General features: G+C 40.0%; 1 protein-coding gene across 5 annotated transcripts; it reads right to left on the bottom strand.

The window, feature by feature from the left end:
- Window positions 1–6177: 6177 nt before the first annotated feature.
- HAUS8 (HAUS augmin like complex subunit 8) lies at window positions 6178–14250 on the bottom strand. 5 transcript variants are annotated; one of them, XR_012677501.1, is made up of 11 exons: window positions 13369–13555; window positions 13215–13270; window positions 12816–12912; window positions 12008–12121; window positions 11376–11488; window positions 10692–10763; window positions 10016–10174; window positions 8987–9128; window positions 7774–7915; window positions 6661–7038; window positions 6178–6562 (listed from the first exon to the last, which is right to left on the bottom strand). XR_012677501.1 is itself a non-coding variant. In XM_075175153.1 (11 exons), the coding sequence occupies exons 2-11, from the start codon at window positions 13430–13432 to the stop codon at window positions 6918–6920; spliced, it is 1080 nt and encodes a 359-aa protein (XP_075031254.1). In that variant the 5' UTR covers window position 13433; window positions 14101–14250; the 3' UTR covers window positions 6178–6917. The 5 variants fall into 5 exon arrangements, 4 of the variants coding, with proteins under 4 accessions (XP_075031254.1, XP_075031255.1, XP_075031253.1 ...); XM_075175153.1 differs by adding an exon at window positions 14101–14250 and having other exon boundaries at window positions 6178–7038; window positions 13369–13433; XM_075175154.1 differs by adding an exon at window positions 13811–13829 and having other exon boundaries at window positions 6178–7038; window positions 13369–13433.
- Between the last annotated feature and the right edge of the window lie 23 nt (window positions 14251–14273).

Below are 14273 nucleotides of genomic sequence, written 5' to 3'. Positions count from 1 at the left end.
GAGATCAGGTATGTTTGGGTGAAACAGCATCATGCTTTCAAAAAAATAATTATCTCTGCACTTAATCACCCATACCTCTTCATGGAGCAGGCCCACAAATGGTTCCTTACAGACTCATGCCTGAGATCTATGGGGTACGTACCAAAAAAACCACAAAGTGCCACTAAACATCCATCCACATTTTATCTTTGAAAAAGCTCTGGCTATGCACTTTGAAGCAGCAACATGATTCAGCAATGAATTGCTGAATGCAGCGGAGTACACTTCCAAAATGGAGCTCCATCATCTTCAGCATAATGCTATAATATTTTTGAACACAAAACTGTGTATTTCTACATTTTAGAAATCACAGCTAGAAATTATGATTATGTAGAATATAGCCCTTTTAAATTATTGTTAACTTTTTCTAAAGGAGAGACTTCTTCCAAATTGAAGATTTTCTATTCGATATTTACTGACTACAAGAAATATCAGGCAATTACAGTCTCTAAAGACTGCAAACCATCTTCTAATTATGAAAGTATGTGCAATCCTGTAAATAAGGCTAGAATCAGCTTGGTCTGAAAAAAAAAAAGAAGGCTTTAGATATCATTTCAAACTATTTAGTTACTGAAATGGAATTTTCTGTGCCTGCCAAAATGAATCCTATTCAGTGTGATGCAACAGGTGTTGGAATTCCAGCAGCCGCCTGCAACCGACATCTGGTAATAGTTAGGAGTTTAAAGGAAGTTCTGTAAGAACTGCTTATGTATAAAAACTATTCATCAGTCAAATCTATGGGCCATATTCACCCACCCGCTTGCACTGTGCATAGTTCAGATTTTTATTTCGTTTACAAAAAACGTAATTCTGCTCCTCATGAAATTTTAGGAATCTCAGGCAGTTGTCCAGGTTGAAAGTGTGCAGGGGATTGGTAAGGCTATACTAGTGTGTCAGAAAGGTGAGGGAGGGACTGCAGTTTAGAGAAGAAGGTGTGAATACATCTATACTGGCTCTAACTAGATCTAATTTATATCCTGACTGCTTGTACATTCTGCTCATCATTACTCTGCAGAACAAAGATCTCCCACCCCCCGCCATGTCCCATCTACCCAGTAAATAAGCTACGTGCAATGCTAAAATTATCAGACAGGTATTTGTCAAACAAAAACCAGAGTTAATACTAAGCTCTAAATAATACTAATTCTTGAGTACTGCTACTCTCAGCTATGCCTCCTTTTGCTTTGCCCCCCAATTACAAAATTCAAATCAATAAGACTACTCACAAGAATCAAGTGATAGGATCACACCCTTAATAATTACCCCTTGTTAACTGCCTCAGCCTGAGTATTATCATGATAACTTGTCACAGAGTTGACCAGACCTAAAGACACAGGAGGTAATACTCACTTACGTAAAGATTTTGAAAATACATGTGTAAATTGTGCACATAAGAAAAGATGCTGCAGTAAAAACAAGGCTATTGAGTTCTGCATTAAAGTCCTGTATGCACTACATTACAGTAGAAGATGGGTGGAAAAAAAAATAAACAACAGACAAGTCATCAGCTTTAGGGAAACCAGAATCTTTTGTCCCCCCCCTTCCCAATGGAAAAGCATTGGTGTCAGTCATTACATACCACCAGACAAGAATAAGGTCTTAGTTAATTTTTACAGCATTATATTCATAGTAAAAAAACCCACACCCATTTCTTTAACTCCCAGTTTTGTTCTCCCTTTGTGTTTCTGTGACAGCTTCCCTTCTGTGACAGCCAAACATAGATATCTAATGTAGAAACTGATAGCTGCAAAACAAGTGTCCTATTGGCTTTGCCATACTGCTGCAAGCTTACCAGCAATGAGGATAATGTCTTTTTACAGAAACTACAACATCAGTCCAGATACAGAGTGGTAGAAACAAAACTGATCCTGCCTCCTGGGAATACAAGCATCTCTAGAACAAAATTACAAGGCAAGGTTAATTAAAGAGCACATTCAAAATAAGAATATAATCTGAGTAGCATATAACAACAGAATAATCAAGAATATAATTATTAAATAGTTCTGCCAAAAATGCCTATTAATCATTTACAGAACAGGAGAGGCTGATCTTGGAGTAGCGTAACATTTTAAATCCTGACAAAATGACTGAAATAGTACTAAGAAATCATTAATATGGGCAGATGCTAATTTAGAGCAGGAATAGAGCACTGTGCTTAATCAGAAGTGGCTGTCATGAAGACATTTAGTAAGAAATTACTTCCCAGTTTTCTACTCAGCCTCTACCTACGAGTGATGTAACAGAAGTTTGTGCATGTGTTTGGTGGAAGTTTTATACATAAATATGGGATCTAGAGAGGTTGTGAAGTCTCCACACTTAAGAGTTACACAAAATTCAGCTGGACACCTTTATAACTAGGAATGGGTAGAGATGTCCTTTTATCATACAAATCATATTAATTCGAGAAATTCAATTTTGTTCAGTTAGGTGAAGACAAATTTCTCAAGACAAGAAAGGTAGCAAGAAATGGTTAAGGGCTCTCAGCATCTTTGGGTACTGCCTAAACAGATACTATACTTACCCTGTCCATAATATGCTGAAGTTTATAAGTATACTAGCATTGCTCTGTAGTCAAGCTAGTTAAGTTTCATCCTGGTTTAGCTGGCGATCAGTGCTGCACTCCTATAGTTACTTTTTTACCATTTCACTTACTGAAATACTGTCTAAAAAGTTCTGAAGAAATACACAACAGAGCCTGAGTGCTGAAAGGATTAAGTGCCACAGACAGAGTATCTTTTTGGGTAGTAGTCCTGAAAACTACTGTTCAATCAGCTGTTTAACTTCCCACCCCCACATGCAGTAGATATTAAAACAAGGAATTAAGTTTTGATATCCTACAGGCCATCTCCAAACACACGTTATCTACATAAACAAAAGATTAGTTATGTCTTAAGAGGCAAGTTGCGTTTGCTTCCCTAACATATTAAATTTAAGACCTTGAAATAGCAGGAAACTCAATAGGTCTTGCATATACATTATCACAGAAATATTTTTAAAGAAACTGATCAGAGGCATTTGAGACTACCCTGCAAACCTCGTCCTCCATCCTTGTGCTTGCTTTACAGACCACACACAAATGCAGCGGAAGAAACAACCTAAAATCATTTCTGTGTGTTGAACAGGAATGCTCACATAATCACTGGAAATGCTCTTAATTGGTGTGGCTCAGTGGTGCATTTCAGAGCTGTTAGATCCTCTGCCGCTGTGGAACTCTTTTCATGTCCTGGCAATCACAGTCCAGCCAGCAGTTTGTTTATCATATTCAGTATGAGTTTCCGGATCTCCAACAAAGTGGTATTTACTCCGAGGCAGGGAAGACTGCAGTAATCCAATAAGTTCTCATTAGCCTAAAATGCAGAAACATCTGCTGGGGTCTTGAGCTGCTTACTTGCTGTTGATGAGCAAAGAATCAGCTCCATTTGAAGCTAGTGTGAACAAAGAATTACAGGGTTGGGGGGTGGTGGTGAAGAGACAAACGGGCCTCGATTATCTCCTGGGCTGCAGCTCCACTATGGTGCACCACAGGCAAAGAGGGATGCTCCCTTACGTTGACCCCAGTGACCCTATTGCAGAGAGCACAGGAATTACAGCAAAAAATGCTTTGACTCAGCCCTCCTGAGCTGGTGGTCAAACAGTCAGGCAACACCAGTGTAACTGAAGAGACTGTGGCCAGAGCTCCCCAAGAAATACCAGAATCCAGGCAGGGCAATCTGTGCAGTGCAAACCTAGCTTAAAATTATCTTTGCCAATTGCTTTTTAGACAATTAAGAGAATTTTGCAGGGGATGAGTACTTACATTTGTGCTCCCCCCTTCCCACCCAGGCTCTCAGACCTAACTGGCTCGTTTCACAACTGCTTTCAGTTTTTGGAAGAGAAAAAAATACCTTAGAACACATGAACACATGGATGTTAAGAATTGGTCAATAAGAACTTCTGACCTAAAAGATGAATACATAGGTAATAAGTACCGCACAAGTTCAGATAGAACATAAATCTACATTGATTCAAGTTACAGAAGGGAGAACACTATTAATTCTAGGTTAAAAACAAAACAAAAACCAAGAAAAGATTGATAACCTGAATAAAAAGAGCCCTTAAAGTTGTTTAGGACTCCAAGCAGATTCAGAGCATATGACACTGTCAGAAAATAAGTGGAAAATACAAAATAAGTGGTGTCACATCTGTTTAGCTCCTGCTCCAGTGATTATGCAGTTCTTTGTTGTTGTTTGTACAGTGTTAAATATGACAGCATCTAATGTCTGTGGCTACTTCAAAGTGGAGGAGCCTAAAACACTTCTGCAAAGAGCCAAAACAGAACCACTTAGAAAGAATATTCAGGAGAATCAAGATGGAAAAGTCTCAGTTCAAAGTAGTTTAAAACCCTTTCCTGGAGAGGCTGAGCTGCTTTATCTAGCACTTGTTCTACCGTTTGTACAAAGAATTACACAAGTGTTCAATTTAAGGAAAAGAATGTCCAGAATGCTCAAATCAATGCCTCTGATTCTTCTGAAACAATGACTGCACATCCCGAAGCTCTTTATTGTTTTGTACATGCAGTTGGCCTTTAGCTCCAGGACTCCCACTTTGCCTTAGGCTTGCTGTATAGATAATGACTGCCGCCTGCAGCAGCAAGGATGAACTACTGCCCCAAAAGATTTAGAGCCTTTAACCGTGATCACAGCAAGCAGAACCTTTTTCCGCCATCCTTCTTCAGGGAAGAGAAGGAAGAGCGTTCAACTTCACTTTATAGTGAACATTTGTATTGCTGTCTGTTGCTTAAGTAACATTGGGGTATTTATATATACACACAATAGTATCTCAATGGTAGAAAGTCACTTGACTGAAGAGGATGGGTTTAATTTAAAAGTATTTCTTGAAAAAAATTTTTTTTAGACCAGCAATGAGATCTACCATCAAGAAATCCCAGGAAAGACATTCTGACTTGTGTTCATGCAGACAGAATTATCGACACTATAAACTTGATTTTCATTTCATCCCCCCTCCCCTATTTAAGAAGGCCCCTCTTAACTTTCTGAGTCTCAGAATGACACGCTTACGATAAGCAGGTTAGAGGCATGAGGACACACATCCTAGCAATTATCCAAAGCTAGGAAAAACAGTTGTTTGACCAGCTGTTTCATCATATAGGAGCCTTTCTATCGAGTTCTCCATCCACCAAAAATCAACAGACTAATTTGCAGCTAACCTATGACTTGACTGCTTAGCAAAGTTCCCCATCCAGTGGCCAACTTCGTAGGTGCAGCTCCTGTTCCTGGCCCAGAGCACGATCCTGCTGTGTGTAGCTCCTATGACTCACGGACTGAATGGCAGCACACACAGGTGAACTACTAGGTGCAGTTCAATTAGCATGTTTGAGGAAGAAGAAATAACAGGTAAATAACAGATGAATATATTAAAACAACTCATTGCTCTCCTACTGGCTCATGGATAAGTTGCTGCAAAAAAAAAATGACACTGATATTATATACAAGGACAGTCTTAATAGTTTGTTATATATTGACTTCTCATCCAGTGCACTGCACATCTTACTGATCCAGTTACGACAGCTTAATTTACTCCTAGTTTTTCATAAAAGGAGACAAGAATCTAGTCAGACCCTTAATAATACCATGAAGAAAGTCTGAACAACACTTCAAGGAGTGCAAGGAGAATGCTCCAAGTATTTTTTGAGCAGGCCAAAAAGCTCTATAGACACAGCTTAAGCCAGAAACATAACACTAAGCAGACAATACAAAGCAAGGCTTTTGAAAAACCATCACAGAAAGAGGTTCCACAGGTAAAAAAACCACAGGATACTGCATGTCTTTCAGAGAGAAATGCATTCCATGTACAAAAATGGAAAGTACGTTGAAAAAACCTGCCACATCTGGCATGTATGTTCACAACAGAGCACACACTTTCTCAGGCACTTACTCAGTAGTTAGGTTTGAGGTTTCTCTCCACATTCACACTCTTCTGGCCTCAGCACTTTGGGTGCCAGTAGGTCATGGCTTGCCATTGGGGCTGGTTAGTGCCTATAAGTCCTATACTATTGTGTAGTATTAGCCCCATGTAAGCCCAGATGGAAACAAAAGCTTCTGTAGATTGGTGAAGGTATTCAAACATGAAGGTTATTGATATAGCAATGGAAAATAGTCTTTATTATTAAAAAGAATAAATAAAGTCCTTAAAGAGAATGTGTCAGATTAATACAAAAGCATTTATGATTTTAATAATTTGTTTCCAAGACAATTAGGCAACAAGTTACCAAAACTTTTCACTTGTTACAAGTGACCAGGCTCCTTCCAAGCATCAGCCTCATTATTTGCTACCCATGTAGTTCTTCCTCTCAGCAAATCCAGAAATAAGGGACAATTAAGAGTTCCTCCAGAAGTTGTTCACTGAGTGACCAATGATCATGCTGTACATTCCTACAGATCCTCCTGGTGAGATCAACAAATCATTGTACTACATACACAATTCCACATCTATATTCTGATATGTTGCTCTCTAAGGAATACCACTTTGGAAAGAGATGCAAATTAGTTCCAAGAAAATAAACCAAAAAGTTTAAGAACACATAGGTCATATTTGCTAAGAATAACATTACTTGTTATTTACCTTTCAGTATTGTCAAGGCAGAAAGTGATAGAAAGGTGTCACAGAAATCCATGTTAAAAAAAAAAAGATGTCTCCTCATGGGACAGCATGCAGAAGAAAACTCCATTTCTTATATTAGTAAGCATACATGCTGCTGGTTTCATATTCTGGTATAACTGAAAGTTTGGACAAGTTATATGTTCATACAAGAAGTAAAAAGATAACAAGTCTGCTGGCATTGATTTAGGACCCACCCGTTAGTAAAACAATACACAAACTTAGTTGAAGTACCAGTGTTTCACAACATCTAGTCCATGATTCTCTTCACATATTCCTTGGTTATGCAGAGAAACTTCTTTACTAACTTCAAACGACAGTTTCTGCACTTGTGTGAAGCTCCTGGAATAAATTAAGCAAGCTAAATCAGTTACTCTGGAGGATAACAACTTCTGCTTAACCCCAAAGGCTACGCGCCTGGACATTCGCATCATTCTCCTACCATGCAGCCACCAGAAGAAAAAAATGTATAATGTGAACTTCCTTCCCAAAGGCTAGAATTTGGAGGAGAGGAGGGGCAGTTTGCAGGAGGGGGAGATGCATGGCTTTATGGTCTATCAATCTTTGAAGATTTTAGCTGTAATCTCTTCTGGGGAAATGAAGGGAGAAAATAAAATTTATCGTGTTTTATCTCTTCCTCATGCTCTCAGTGATACCTTGTATTTGTTGAGACAATACTTGAGGAAAAAACCTTTTTTGTGCTCCTTGTACCTCCTAAAGGATGATATATTTCTGCGGTTATTATTTAAGACATAATGCTTCCAGTTCACTTTTCTGCCTCCTGGAGTTCTCCACTCTCCTACATATTTGCACTTTACCAGGGCTATTCTTGCTCACTGAAATTCAGCGAATGGCACACTAAAGTAGTTCACTTAGAATACACATCAAAACCCCCCATATTTACTCTGACTGTAGGTAAGGTAGGGACAGAAATACAGATATCTGCTACAAGCAGAATTAAACTTAGTGCTACTATCGCCTCAACTAATCCTCCTCCAATATACATTCTGGCGAGATCTGTGGATTTTCCTCTGAATATTTAGTCAACAAGTCTTTTCACCTGATTGTTGTAAATACCTTTGAAGCTCTTTATCCAGTTTCTGAGACACTTCTTTAAGCTCTTTCAGAACACTAAATGCTTTTGCACTTTCTTCTGAGTAGCTTGGCATAACTTCTGCCAGAAGCTCCTGTGTGATAGTTAACTGCTTTCGAAGTTCATCTATGATAGGAGATGTTAAAATATTATTCAAAAATGCATGCAGTGGCATCAGTTAATACAAGATTACTTAATAGCTGGAGTAACCACAGAGACAGGTGAACTAGATGATGAAGAACTACCGTTTGTTCAGCTTTCACAAACACACCATGAGAAAACTGTGAAAGCCAAATTACTTTTAGCTATGAAGACTAACACTGGCAACAGGCTATTAAAACTGCTTAATCAAGCTCTCATTTAGAGGATGTCCAATATTTTCACAAGACAAATGCAAGAGAAAAAACAAGTTTTAAACATCCAAAATTCCCTGGCCAGTTACATATGTTGCTATTGGCATGTACCTCCAACATGAAATTTATCCAGTTCTTTCCTTTAGCATTCACAAACCACAAATACGTATTTATTTCCTTTCAAGCCTTCTTACAAGAATTCCAAGTTCTTCAACATACCTTTTCCATTTGTTTTAAAGTGTAAGTAAGATTACTGTAAATGATTTAAGAATCTCGTTTCTTGCAGACCAGCAGTTTAACAATGTAATCTTTTGTCCAGACTTCAATACAAAACACAAATACTAATTTATTAAACAAGCATTCTGATTCAAGACATCACATAATGTATTTAAGTTTTAGTTATACAGGAAACATGAGCAAGTCTACCCAAGTGACTTTATTCCTCAAACACAGAAACAAGAAGAGATCACAGAATTTCTACAACTTGCTTACCCATTAGGAACAAGGAAGGAGGAGGAATGCCATGAATACAGTTAAAAGATACAGAAACTTGCTAAATGAAGTGTATATGAAGACTACCCTAGTTTAGAAAGTTAATTTTTTTCCTGCTGCAAGATAAAAAACTTGTTCAAGTGCAGTTTAGTGGTTAAGCAAAGACCAGAATTATTCATAGCAAAACATGTGACTGTGTGTCACACTATGCCCAGTGTCCATACAAGCTCTAAGAGCACACAAAATTCCTCCAGTGGCCACCGATAGATCTAGCAATAACAATGTAAGAATTTTAGCATACCAAAAAAACCACTATTTCTGAAAGTAAATTTGATTAATTGAATTTTCATACCAAGGTATGTTAGCATATCTCCTTCTATGTGAATATTCTTTATGGGTAATTCATGTCTAGTGGCATCCAGGGAAACTGCAAAGCTTTTATACTGCTCTTTAAACTGTTCACAAACAGGAACAAGGGGAGAAAGTACTTCCATCTGAAAAAGACACATGATGAACGAACACTTCTTCAAAAACAGCCATTTTGTTAGTACAGACCTGGCTTTATACAGAAAAATAATTTATAAAAAAAAAATCCAAGTACCACTCTGAAATGCTCGTTGACTTCTTGAGGAATTCAAGAAGTTTGTGGTAGGATACTCCTATCATGCTGTTTAATAGGTTTTCCTCTATCACCTCAAAATGCCTTGGTCAATACCAGCTTCCTTGTTACTGTAGCTCAGAGGTATTAGCAACATAGCAGGCAATGTGTTTTATATTTGATACTTTGACTGTAGTTGACAGTATATTCTCCAAAAGACAAAAGTATTTTTTAATTTTTGCAATGCATATTTGTTAAAAGCAAACATAGGTTCAGTTTTGAAAACTAATTATTCAAAAATTAGTTATTCATTAGAAACTTGCCTTCTTACAACCAGGCCAGAACTATTGCTAACACATGAAAGTAAGACAAATAAAGAAGAGAAGATGTTCACTTCTCATCAAAGATTAAGCATCTCAGCTCTAGCCATCACTGTAATGGCGTAACTGCAGGATGTTCACGTGGTTTAAGATACGTGCATCTCCTGTGCATCAACCATAAACTGCTCTGGCAATCAGTGTGCTATTGCTGTCCCTTGCCTAATAGCTCTAACTTCTCCTCCTGCCTATCCACAAGGGACAACAAAAAAACGACAAAGGCATTTGCTCAGGTTATAGAGAGTACTACATGCCACAACAGGAAGTAGATGCTTCTTTTGCTTAAGATGCATAAAATTGTACCCCAGCAGGCCACAGAAGCACAGAAGTCTTCTCGGTATGAAAGACTACTTCGTAAGTGAGCTTGCTTAAATATAAGAGAAGCATAAACTGTAATAAAACCTACCTGTTTGTCTAACGCATCATCAAGTTTCTGCTCCCTCTCTTTGAGTAGAATTTCACGCTTCAACTCGCAGAGCTTCTCCTGTTGTCTCTCCTTTTCTTCACACAACATTAACAAGTTTTTTTCTGCTTTTTTCTCTAGCTCGGCAAGATTTTTTCCTGCCTATTACATCAAAAAAATATTCACAACTAAAGTAATGCTACATCTAAGTAATTAACATATTCTGAATAAACAAATGGAAGCCTCAGACCAGGTCAAAGAGCTTCAATTAACGTATCAGAGACCTCATGCAATAAGCACAGTACATTATAGTTAAAGCCCCCCTCCATCTTTTTCCCCCACCCCTGCTAATATTTTTTGCAGAGGAAAAATACATATACAGCACTGAGTGAACAAAGAACAAAGCCACTGCTACAACCCTGAACTCCAAACACTCTCACTCACGGTTTTCCCAAAACTTCTGCATACCCCTACTTCATGAGGAACCAGCACCAGCTTAATAAACTGGCACTGAATTCACTCTAAGAGAGTTCTCAAAGCAAGTCATAGTTTTACAACTATAAACATATAAAGTCACAAAAATCTAACTCATGGATCAGAAAGCATAGACAAGAAATTAAACAATTCCTCAATATCAAGTTCTTCTATCTGAAACACCAAATACTTGACTGACTCTCACCTTTATTCTTAGATAAGTTAAAAGTAGTGTCTGAGATTCCAGCTCTTCCATCATAGCATCAGAATCATTTCCCTTCAGAAAAGAAAAGAATATACTAGATCAATTTTGGTATTGTTTTTCAATATTCAAATTACTGAAAGTCCAATTTGTGCCTGGAATCATCATTAATAACAGTCGGCTGAATCAAAAAAGTTTGGGTTTTCAAACAATGCATGTTAATTAAATCTACCTCTTTGTTCCACCACTTTTTATAACATTTTCAGCAGCGGAGAACTTGAAGTTTCAGTGCTACGATGAATGAGATTCCTAAATAAGGCACTTCAAATCAGATTGCATCAGTATTAATTTTCTGAGCAAAAATGTCAGAAAATATTTAAAGATAATGTGATACAATTAAAAACTATGGACAGGAAGACAAAAAAAATCGACTTGAGGAGATGCTACAATTGGAGCAGATTCTTTACCATGAGAAACGGAAGCAAAGCTTCGGTCAGTGTTGAGACATCCAATAAACAAAACAAACATCACTAGCAGTAGAACAGACTTATCCTCTGACTTTTGCCAGAAGGCTTTAGATCATCCCAGGACCTCAAAGTTGTTATCAGGATTAAAGATAAACAGAAAATCTTTATTTCACACATTTCAAAATAAATACGCTTAACAAATGAAAGCAGTGAGACTCACCGCTTTTTTGGTTTTTTGACGTGTCCCTGTATCTCCTTTGCAAGCAGAGGTTGAACCATGAGTCTTTTTGTGGGCAGAGTTTGAACCAGAAGACTTTTTGCGGACGGTTTTATCTGTATCACAACTGAAAAGTTATTGCTCTCTTCTACCAAGGTATATAGGGTGGGTCAACATACCATCAGGTTCTTCAAAAGCCATTTCAAAATTATTATGTGTACCAATAAAGAAGACTTGTGCTCTATTTCTGTCTCTGATGATACTCTTGAGAAGATGTGGATCACATGAGCATTTAGCTTTAAGTGACAGTTACAGACAGGTGTGATACAATTTTCAGAAGGGCTGATAATCTAACACCCATCCGTTACAGGAACAAAGACTTGAGAGTACTTTGTTCTTTAATATTTGATCTTAAACAAAAAGAACAGAGCACTCAAAAGATACTGAAAATCGAGAGGTTAATTTAAACCCTGAAGGTCTCAATATCTCTGCTTAAAGACACTTGAAATAACATTCATCTTATTTAACAAAATCCTTTTGTAAATATAGCAGAATACAAGGGTTACTTATCACCAAGTTACAACACATACATTAAAAATAATAAACCAAGAAACTGAGTATGAGTGGAAGCTTACCATTAATAGCTGAAAGATCAAGGTCCGGTCGACTAACTTTATCTTCGTCTAATAAAGTGGACTGCAAGTCACCTTTCTCAAAACTACTCTGATTTAATGAGCGAGGGACAACACCTGTAGAAAGAAGCTGTTATCAAACTAGAAGAATTAGAACAGGTTCTGCACAAGTTCACAATTATATATGCTTCCACTAATATGGGGCAACCTTACACACTTTTACACATTTACTTTATATACACCATTTGTATACTCACTTACTTACCTAGAGATAAGGTAGTTCAGAATGTTATCCTCTCAAACATTTCACAGTTCAACAACAACACTCAGATGTGAAAGGGAATAATGTTATTTCCTCAGGATTTTCAAGTCAAGTTAAGGTCTTACCAGAATATTCTTCTGCAATTCTTGCAAAAGAAATAAAAATGGGCTGTTTTGCAGACAGGGATTTTCAGTCACTTATACTGGGTTTATTAAAAAGATTAAATAAAAAAAGCAGGGCAATGGTGAGGGCATAGTAAAAGAGTAGTTCAAAGCCTTGTGCAGAAGGCAAGAGATATGCTCATTTCAGACAACCCAGTTACTCAATTCCAGATTTAGTTCTCTATCAGAATGTCCAGACAAGAGTTTAATGCACTTCAGTTTACACTTCTCAATCCCACATCCCACCTTTGTATACAGATAATAACTGGCAGTGATATAAGTAATACAAAACATCATCTCTTAACAACATTTTAGAGTTGTTAAGAGTTGCACAGGTTGGAAATACAAATTCACAAAAGAAGAGCTTTTAAATTCTGGTAAAACCTACCAGCAGAAGTTTTACATTTCTGAGGAAGAACTAATTTTGGTTCAGTTGCAGAAGACGGTTTAGCAGTAGACGTTGAAAGAGAATTTGCTGAAGTATCCTGACAATCGAGAAACAGAAAATTCTAAACATAAGCAATAACTGTGATCAGCAATATATCCTACCTCCGACCTGAATGCTGACAACAGCCAGCTACAATTCCAGGGCATCTTGGTGCTTTGTACTCACCTGAGTACAGTCCCAAGTTCCCAGCCCAGTCTGCATCTAGGAATATCCCACGACTCCCTCATAACCCCAGCAGAGTCATTTTTTGCTTAGGCCCCGTTTCCACAGCCGCCCCTCACACCATCTCTTATCCTTTGCTGAGCGACCCTTGAGCCCGGCAGCGAGGCGTCCAAGTACCTTCTTGGCGTCTTTCTTATCATACTGCAGGTAGCGAGACTTCACGATTCTTCCTCCTGAAGAAGGAGCAAAGAGAGCTCAGCCGGGCCCGCCGCCGCGCTTCCCGCCTCAGCGACCCGCCGCGCCTCAGTCGGAGCGGGCTGCCCACGGTTACCTTTCCGCTTATTCTTAGACACTTCTCCGCCCGCAATACTGGAGTCGCTCGCCAGCGCGGACATCCTGCAAAGACAGAGCAGGAGATGACAACGGCAGCGAGCGACGAGTAAGGAGACGGGCGGCGAGACGCTACCAGCTCTCACCCTCCCGCCGCCCCAGCCGCCATCCCGTTCGAACCGCCGCGCAGGCGCAGCACCGCCCCCGCGCTCCAGGGGAAGAGGAGTCCGCGCGCCCCCTGGCGGCACGGAGGGATAAATCAAGCGGTCACCGCCGGCCCGCTCGGGGCAGACACCGCACGAGCAGGAGGGCCCTCCGCAAGGGCCGGGCTCGGGGGGGGATGCCCCCCACCCGAGCTGCGCCTGCAGAGGACGGCTACGCTCCCCTCAGCACCAGGGTAAAGCAAGAAATGAGGGCCCGACAACGCCTACACCACGACTGACCCCAAACGCTCTTCTTTCCGCGGGCCTTTGGTGGGAGGTGGCCGCTCACTGCGGCTTCAGCTGGTGAACCTCAAGAACACCGCGCTAGGGGTCTCCTGCGCTGCCCCAATGCTCTAACAAATCGCTGGAGGCGGGCGGTGAGCACCAGCAACACCGCCACCTCCGCAGCAGGAGCCCTCACAGCGCCAGGAGGCAACGCTCCCAGCCGAGGACGGCTCTGAGGTTCTTTGGTTTTGACAGGAATCCACCCACTCCCGCTTCTCGCCGCAGGGCCCTGCCTCAGAAAGCACCTGGCTCCTGACGAGCACCCGTTCCCGAACTGCGTTGGGAGCCGCAGGCGGGGGCGAGGCGGCCGGGCCGAGCCCAGCACTGGCCGCCACAACCCCGGGCGACGCTTCGCGCTTCCCGCCCCGGCGCGTCGCACGGCTCCGCCGCCGGGTGGGGCGCATGCGCAGTGCGCGCG

This window comes from Calonectris borealis, chromosome 28, assembly GCF_964195595.1.
Source record: "Calonectris borealis chromosome 28, bCalBor7.hap1.2, whole genome shotgun sequence".
Lineage (NCBI taxonomy): Eukaryota > Metazoa > Chordata > Aves > Procellariiformes > Procellariidae > Calonectris > Calonectris borealis.
The sequence above is the reverse complement of the archived record's forward strand: the minus strand, read 5'-3'. Positions and strand labels throughout refer to the sequence as shown.

Excerpts from the sequence above, each read along its gene's own strand:
- HAUS8 (XM_075175153.1), bottom strand. The coding sequence starts at position 13,432 with ATGTCCGCGCTGGCGAGCGACTCCAGTATTGCGGGCGGAGAAGTGTCT. Across the intron at positions 9,129-10,015 it reads ATGATGCGTTAGACAAACAG|ATGGAAGTACTTTCTCCCCT; the intron begins GTAGGTTTTATT and ends TGTCTTTTTCAG. Across the intron at positions 7,916-8,986 it reads AGATATGCTAACATACCTTG|ATGAACTTCGAAAGCAGTTA; the intron begins GTATGAAAATTC and ends CTCCTATCATAG.